General features: G+C 48.6%; 1 protein-coding gene across 1 annotated transcript; it reads left to right on the top strand.

Annotated features, from left to right (window-relative positions):
- Positions 1-328: 328 nt before the first annotated feature.
- GSC (goosecoid homeobox) lies at positions 329-5,932 on the top strand. Its single transcript, XM_070931535.1, has 3 exons — positions 329-701; positions 3,088-3,347; positions 5,780-5,932. Exons 1-3 carry the CDS (start codon positions 329-331, stop codon positions 5,930-5,932), a joined length of 786 nt encoding a protein of 261 aa, XP_070787636.1.
- The last annotated feature ends 3,042 nt before the right edge of the window (positions 5,933-8,974 follow it).

The following is an 8,974-nucleotide window of genomic DNA, read 5'->3' as shown; positions in this document are numbered from 1 at the left end:
GAGACTGCAGGCAGTTGACATCTGGAGGAGGAAACGGACGGCTGTGGAGGTGGAGGAAGAGGAGGAGGAGGAGCTGCAGGAGAAGAAGGGAAAGGGAAAGGAGGCGCGGGGGTTGGGGGGGGGCGATGGCACGGAGTTCCAAGGCGAAGAGCCTTCCTCTTCCCCCACGCTCGGCCTCTTAAGGACCGGCTGGCCTGCAGGGCCCCCGCGCCCCCTCCCCCAAGAAGCCAGGCTCGCGTCCCGCTCGTCCCCCGGGCCCAGCTCCGGCCTCTTCCAGGAGAAGGTCCGGACGCCACTGCTCCTCCCTCCGAGCAGAGCGCCGGAGGGGATGCCTGCTGGCATGTTCAGCATCGACAGCATCTTGGCGGCCAGACCCCGCGGGAAGGAGTCGGGGCTGCTGCAGCATCAACCTCAGCACCCCGCGCAGCAGCCTCAGCCCAGCGCGGCGCCCGTCGTCTTCTCGGCCAGCCTGCACGGAGGGGACACCCTCTACGGCCCTGCCGGCGGCGACTACGGCGGATATTACTCGCGGGCCGTGGCTCCGGCGTCTAACCTGGCCGCCCTCGGTGGATCTAGGCTGGGAGGCTACGGCAACTATTACTACGGGCAACTTCACGTCCAGGCATCCGCCGTGGGTCCCTCTTGCTGCGGCGCCGTGCAGCCCTTCGGCGCTCAGCAGTGCTCCTGCGTCCCAGCAACAGGTAAGGCAGGAATGCCCCCCCTCCCCTCGTCCGTGTTGCTGGGGGCTTTCTCCAGCGGTGGGGGAGAGGCGAGATTAAAAAAAAGAAGCAAAATCCCCTCCAGAGTGCCCTGGTCCTCCTCTCCATCAATCCTGCCCCGCGCTAGGTACTCCTTGGGAAAGTAATAGGGAGAAACGTAGGCCGGAAGGTCTATGGAGATTCTCAGCCATCCAGGTCATGGTTGTCTCAAAGATGCTCCCCACCCCACCCCCTTTCTTTTTTCAAGAGGCAACTGGACTTTCTTGTTTTTCTTTGAAGACGTTTCGCTTCTCATCCTAGAAGCTTCTTCAAAACTTTCTCTTCTTCAAAGAAAAATAAGAAAGTTCAGTTGCCTCTTGAAGAAAAAAAAAAGAGGGGGGAAAAATACATTTGGAAACGGGAAGGGTTTCCCTCCGCGACAGAGAAGCTCAATTTCTGTGGCCGAAGGTAGGAAGGTACAGCCGGCTCTTGAAACTTCGCTTCGCCTGGAGAAAGTTTGAAGGGCGCGGTGCTCAGGTTGCCCCCCCCCCCACTCCTTTTCCCGGCTGCCGGCAGCACCGGGAGCGTGTGATGGAATGCGAAGCAACGCTGCGGTAGATTCCATCGCGTTGGCTGGAAGTGACGTTGGATCCTAAATCCAGGCGACCTGGTCCCGAGATGACTTTGGCTTGAGAACCGGGGCGAGTGATGGTTTCCTCGCCGACACGATTGTATTTACATGCTCTGACAAATGCGAGTAACTGGAATTAAGGCATCCCACGCTTTGCCTTGGGAATAATTCTGATAACGTTCGGATTGCCTTCCTAATTGTTGTCCCAAGGCTTATTTATCGGGCATTAAACCCTACTCAAATAAGGGCTGGCCTCTGAATAAACAAAGATTACACGTTTAGTTATAACTGAGCTGCTGCTTTCTGAAGCAGTCACCCTAATTCGATTTTAACTTTCCGGTCCTAATCAAATATTCCTTTGAAACAGCATATGACACAGAATATACTTACAGATAGATACATTCAAAATTAAAATGTTCCTATTCCCATTAAAGGGGGGGGGGGGGCAGCAGACTAGGAACCGAGAATTAAACAAAATATCAATAGATTCACCTTGAGTTAAAACGGGGGGGTGGGTGGGGAAATAGGAGCGAATCCTATCTGAGGATAACCGTCCTAAATATTTAGATCACTATCTCACTTGTGATTTATAGTGTCGATCAACCATCCTTGTGCCAAGATGATGGTAATGGTGGGATGCTAATGTTTTACATCGCTGCGGCGAAATTGAAAGACCCTTATAAATAATAAAGGATAAAATTTGTAGCTCAGGGTTGAAATGAGGGGTCCTTGGTCCTATCTGATCTTGGTTGTTTTCTTGCAGATGTTTCATTACCCGAATTGGGTAACTTGGTAGTAGGGATCTCCCTACTAGTACTGATGATGCTATCGAGTTTGGGTAACCAAACTCAGAGAGCACCAAGGACCCCTCAGACCCTTATAAATCCCGAGGGAGGAAATTTACTTTACATCAAGATGCTCCTCGATTTAAGCGGGATTCGTCTCTGCTCCGATCTGTTCTCAACCCTTGAAGCCAATTGGGTCCTTTCTAGACACATACTCAGAATTCCTTCCTTTCTCCAAGTCCGGAATGTCTTCATTTAATACAGTTTTCTTGTCCCGTTGGAGAAAACTTTAAACTGGCACTAAAAGTAACAATTCCCCCGTTTGAAAGTAGCGATTTAAACGGACGGGTTTCTTTCCTAGGAAACAACGATCACTTCTGGACTTGTGCTGATTCGGTGGGAATTTATGGCTTCGCAGCAAAAGTGGCTGCAAAATGTACATTCTCAGCTCCTTAAACAAACGCAACTCATTCTCTTCTACATAACTAAAAAAGATAAATTTAGGGCAATGAGCACCCGTGTCTTTAGCGAACGCCTTAGTTAAGTCATTCGCGGGGGGGGGGAGGGGGTTGGGGGGGATGAAATCTTTGGGATGCATATTCAGTGTAAGATTGGAAAGTGGGGTAGCTTTGGGGAGCTTCTCCAAGACTAAGATAGAGAAGGATTTGCAGCCCGGACAGATGAAACCTCAAGTCGAGGATTTTTACATTCCTTTCCGCCCATGCGAATAGTACAAGTTCAACTTTGTGTTAGCTGGGAAGTCCGCGTCTCCCGCCCCACAATTCCCAGCAATGAGTCCGGAACCGAAGGGCTCCCGTGAAACCCGCCATAGCATCGATCCGCCGCCTCGAGCAAGCAAGCAAGCTCTGGCTTGGCTCTTTCGCGTGGGATGATGGAGCGGGTTGGAACGTGACGTGATCCGGAAACTTGGCCCGTTCAAAGGTACGCCACCTTGTTTGCTCTTTTTCTCCAGGCTACGAAGGGACAGGCTCGGTCCTAATGTCTCCCGTCCCGCATCAAATCCTGCCCTACATGAACGTGGGCACCTTGTCCCGGACTGAGCTGCAGCTTCTAAACCAGCTCCACTGTCGGCGGAAAAGGAGGCATCGCACCATCTTCACGGACGAACAGCTGGAGGCGCTGGAAAACTTGTTCCAGGAAACCAAATACCCCGATGTGGGCACCAGGGAACAGCTGGCCAGAAGGGTACATTTAAGGGAGGAAAAAGTGGAGGTAAGGTGATCTTTCTTCTAGGAGGGAGGAAGGAAGGAAGGAAGGAAGGAAGGAAGGAAGGAAGGAAGGAAGGAAGGAAGGAAGGAAGGAAGGAAGGAAGGAAGGAAGGAAGGAAGGAAGGAAGGAAGGTTGTAGTAGTGGATGTGGTAGCGACGGCTTGGCACAAGGGTGGGTGCAGGGAGAGGGAGAGAAGCGAGTGGAGTTAAACTGGCTTGCAAGTGAGTAGTGGAAAGATTCAGAAAACTTTGGGGATCTTTTAGCTTACACCCTGACAATTGTCAAGAATATGCAGCCCCAAGAATAGCAGCGGGCTGCTCTTTACTGGGAACTGGACGGCTATCATAATCATTATCCTTACATCCGACTCCTGAAGTTCAAGGGCAACCGAAGACGTAGAAATTAAATGCAGGGCTGGATTTCGTCGGAAGCAGTTGCTGGTCAGGTTTTGATCTCCCTGGATCCCCGCTTCCCTTTCTGCACTACTCAGTTGGATGGGTATTTACTTTACCCTCAGCGAACAGCTCTGCTATCCTATAGCCACTGAATGCTCGGAGTAAACTCCACCGAGCACATTTCTTTCCGGCTGATGTCTTGGGGGACTGGCTCAAGAACGCTTGGAGTTGATTGACTTCAATTCAAGAGCCCTGGTGGCGCAGCAGACTAAAGCACTGTTATTAACATCTGCTGCCTGCAATTACTGCAAGTTCGAATCTCACCAGGCTCAAGGTTGACTCAGCCTTCCATCCTTTCAAAGGTAGGTAAAATGAGGACCCAGATTGTGGGGGCAATAAGCTGACTTTGCATAAATATATACAAAAGTATGAAGGCTATTGCTTAACGCATTGTAAGCCTCCCTGAGTCTCTGGAGAAGGGCGGCATATAAATCAAATTAAAAAAAAAATTATCTGAAGCGCAAAGTCGGGCTGTCTCCCTTACAGTGAGCGATCCTAGCCTTAGTTTAGGGAGTTCTTTACTCCCCAAGGCGTGAGAACAAGCGATCTCCTCCACCACCCGAAGTCCAAATCTAAATTCTGCTTCTCGCAACCTATTCTTATGCACACAAAGATCAAACGCTTCCTAATTCATTGGGATTGTGAGATCCCACCACTTTTATTGTCTTGAGTCAGACCAGCAGATGTTTCCGTTGTCAGGGCGTTGCTCTCGTGCTTTCACAACCTGGTTTATCTTGGGTGAAAAATCACCTGCAAGTCCGCTTTGTTGTGGAGCTAGAAATCCCGGGAAAGCATCCACTGAAGCCGCTTGTTTTCAGAGACAGTTGCTCCCTTAACTTTTTCTTAGACGCCCAATAGCTTGCAAGGCTGTGCGCTCAAAGGCGGTTCAGAAGCGTGATCAGCACCGATCTGGCCAGGGAAAAGACCAGATCCCGACGGTTGCGTCCTTCCTGCAGCTGCAGTTTCTTTCCGGGGCATTCATTTCATTCCCCAGACATCTCCACCGCTTTGATCTTTAAGGCGAGGATCTTTCCCTTCCCAAGCTGAGGCTTTTGCAAATAGGAAGGTTCCTAGGCAGAACTCACAGGCTACTGAATTTGCGGGGCCGCGCCTGGTGTTTTCATTGTAGGAGAAAGCAACAGCCCCCACCACGGTGGGGATTCCAATAGAGAAAACACAATCTCCAGCCTTGCAGCAGCCAACCTCGCCACGTTGGATTGGAAGAAGCAGCTCTGCACGCGATGAACACTTCCCACTAGAATGGGGAGAGCAAGGGGCCCACTTCCAAGAGAGATGGAGTCCCAGTTCCCCGGAGAAGCGTGGCCAGTCTCCTGCCCAGCGCCTGTGCAGACAAGAAAAGCCTGAGGTTGCTGGGCTCGTCCCAAAAGCCCCCCCCACACACACACACTTTTCAGATTAAAGTTCGCTCATCCAGAGGCGCAACCCAAACCCTAAGCGTTGGGCCGCCTCCATTGAACAGGACTGTGAACCGACTATAGGGTGGGAGTAGAATCCAGGGGAGACATGATAGCCGTCTTCCAATATTTGAGGGGCTGCCACAGAGAGGAGGGGGTCAAACCGTTTTCCAAAGCACCTGAAGGCCAGACAAGGAATAATGGATGGAAACTGACCAAGGAGATATTCAACCTAGAAATGAGGAGGAATTTTCTGACAGTGAGAACAATCAACCAATGGAACAGAAGTTGCCTTCGGAAGTTGTGGGAGCTTCATCACTGGAAGCTTTCAAGAAGAGATTGGACTGCCATTTGTCAGAAATGGTGTAGGGTCTCCTGCTAGAGAGGGGGGTGTTGGACTAGATGACCTATAGGTCACTTCCAACTCTGTTAATCTGTTATCTGACCCCAAGGATCGGCTTCCCAAGACTTCGCTCCCTGGGGCGCCGCTTCTGAACCCCGCGGGTCGGTGTTCCCACGGCCAGTAAAGACCTCTCTCTCCCCCCCCTTCTTTTCTTGAATGCAGGTTTGGTTCAAGAACCGCAGGGCGAAATGGCGGCGACAAAAGCGGTCTTCTTCAGAGGAGTCAGAAAACGCCCAGAAGTGGAATAAAGCTTCCAAGACGTCTCCAGAGAAGCTACAAGAAGAAAGCAAAAGCGATTTGGACTCGGACAGCTGATGGCTTTGACACACAGACACACGCAGGCGCGCGCGCAACACACAACACACTACACACACACACAAATGCCCGGAGAAGCTGCCGGTGGGGCTGGACTCGATTTCTCTGGGCCACTTGCACGAGGAGGCGCTCGCAACTCTTGCACAGACTCTGCCTTTGCAGGGAGAGGGAGGAGGGACGGTAGACCTATGTGTATATAATGTACCCCATCCCGGAGTCAACACATTGAAATAAAACGCGTGGCGGCGGAGTTGCATGGGCTGAGGCTCGTCCGCGGATCTTTCCTTGAGAGATTTCTGAGCCCTCCGGCGGGGTGGCCCAGGAGAAGCGAGAGGGCCTGGCTTGCCTGCTCCCCTCGGCTTTACTTAAGAGATTTTTTGTTTTATTTTAAACTTATTTAGGGTAGCTATAGAGAATGTTGTTACTCATCACCTTGAACCAGTGGTGAAATCCAATTTTTTTTTACTACCGGTTCTGTGGGCATGGCTTGGTGGGCGTGGTGTGGCTTGGTGGGCGTGGCAGGGGAAGGATACTGCAAAATTCCCATTCCCACCCCACTCTGGGGCCAGCCAGAGGTGGTATTTGCCGGTTCTCTGAACTACTCAAAATTTCCACTACCGGTTCTCCAGAACCTGTCAGAACCTGCTGGATTTCACCCCTACCTTGAACCCCCGACTCTAAGGAGAGATGCTAATTCTCTGTACTAGAGAAACCTGGCAGGGTGGACTGTAGGGTATAGTCAAAAATTTCAAGAGGTAATTGGGAGGGTTTGATTGAAGCCCCATCCACTCTGTATGGTCATCATAAAACCACAGCAGAGTGATCAAAACTCTGCTGTGGCTGCCACCTTGGCAATTGCTTTTTACCTTGACCCTGACTAGTGACTTTTGCAGCAGCACCACCACCGTCCAAGTTGTCCAATGGCAAGGAAGGATGCTGAGGTTGCCTGTCCGTGCAGGATGACTTGGGAATAAACCTTCTTTGACTCAGGACACATCAGCCAGCAACGAATTTGGCTAGCTATTTGTTGTAATGAGATTTTTTTTCCCCTTCCTGGGATTTTGGGTATGACAAAGCTTGCTAGGGTCAAGAAAAGCCATCTCTCTTAGTTGTCCTGCATGGTCCAGCAGGATGGAGGGACAATATTAACAGCAGCTGATTGGGAAATCAGACAGTGTGGGAATCTCTTGCCTGGGCCATTTCTAAAATGCAAGCATCTCCCCCCAGGAATCTGGAAAAGACAGGGCCTAAGGGGGGAGGGCTCATGTTCATATCTTAAGGAAAGAGCAAGGGGTGCTGGGGAAGCTGCAGAAATAATCAGCTTCTGCTTGGCTTGGGATGTTCTGGATTAAGCAGGACTACAATTCCCACAGGTTTGGGAATACAATGACCAATGGGGATTATAGAATTAGTACCATCAGGATATAGCAATAAGCATAAGCAAGCAAGGAAGCCCATCCAAGGTTTTCAGTGCAGAAAGTTATTGCTCTCAGATAACTGTTTTGCAGGTATTGTCTTGCAGGGATAACCTGCAGCAACTACTGTGTTTCCCCGAAAATAAGACCCGGTCTTATATTAATTTTTGCTCCAAAAAAATGCATTAGGGCTTATTTTCTGGTTAGGTCTTATTTTGGGGGAAATACGGCACTAAATGCACCCATCTGGCTGACAATCTTAACTAGGGCTTATTTTGGGGGCAAGGCTTATATTACGAGCATCCTGAAAAATCATGCTAGGATTTATTTTCTGGTTGGGTCTTATTTTCGGGAAAACAGGGTATTAAGATTAGTTGTCTCAAAGGTGCTTTTCAAAAGGCAACTGGACTTCTTTGTTTGTTTTTTTCCTTCTTGAAAACCATTTCAGTTTTCATCCAAGAAGCTTTTTCACGTCTACTGAAGAAGATTCTTGGATGAGAAGTGAAATGTTTTCAAGGAGAAAAAACAAGAAACTCCACTTGCCTTTTGAAAATTACTTTTGGAACAACCATGACCTGGATGAGAGACAATTAGGATTATGGTGGTTAAAATGGTACGCACACAAAATCCAACATTCAGAGTTGAGCTGAGAGTTGAGAAATCCTTATATGGTTTAACCAAAATTACCCAAGAGACAATGCAAATTTTCCAAGACTGTTCATCAAGCATCTCAGAGAGTTTGAAATATTTTGTATGATGAGGATTCCTGGACAAAATGAAGAACTTGCTCCCTCTTTTGCACTTTCTGAAGTTCTGAAGTTTTGCACAGTTCCCAATTGCTGAACTGAAGAACAACATGGCCATCATTTTTTATACAAACAGCCCAGACTCTTAGAAGATGTAAAACACAAGCTAAATTTCTGTCAAATTCCTTGTAATTTGTTGAGATCCAGGCCAAGGTATTTTTATCTGTCAAGGATGAAACGCTTTATCTGATTTTTGGACAGTTCCTATAACTGGATGTTCATTAAAGCTAGAAATAGCAAAAGATAAAAAACCAATTTCCTCTCTTCCCAAAAAAAGAACTAGTAAGTCAGAAATAAGCTTCACGAGTTTGTAATTTCCCAGATTGGATGCTTAGGTGTTTATTGAGTATAAGGGCAAATTTAAAAGTGGGATAAAACAGGCTTCAGACCTACTCTTGAAAGGATAGGAAGACTTTGAAAAAGTATCTTCTTTTCTTCACACACCATTGGGTAAGTTGTATATTGGTTAAATAAGGTGTTATTGACCTCAGTGTGCTTTATCCACAGGTAAGTGTTTCTATAGGATTGCCGATTGAGACACTTTATTTAATAAGCCACAAAAATAACTAATGGGCTGAAACTTCTGAAAAGGTTTGCAACTTTGTGGAGCTCATAGTAAGAAGAAGAGACAGGGCAATTGCCCAGCAATCTTCAGTGTATCAGAAAGTCACATTCTCTATCTCCCTGTTTCCTCAGAGATCATAGGTATACGGTTCCAATCTCGAGATTCTTCAATGATCAATGGATCTGCTCTAAAGAATGGTGGCTGTGTAACATGGTCTCTTCATCAGAGAGCCCTGCATATTCAGTGCCATGCCCGA

This window comes from Pituophis catenifer, unplaced genomic scaffold, assembly GCF_029215685.1.
Source record: "Pituophis catenifer annectens isolate HBS135680 unplaced genomic scaffold, rPitCat1.0.hap2 SCAF_1, whole genome shotgun sequence".
Lineage (NCBI taxonomy): Eukaryota > Metazoa > Chordata > Lepidosauria > Squamata > Colubridae > Pituophis > Pituophis catenifer.
Note: the sequence above shows the minus strand (reverse complement) of the source record. Positions and strands in the feature narration are given on the sequence as shown.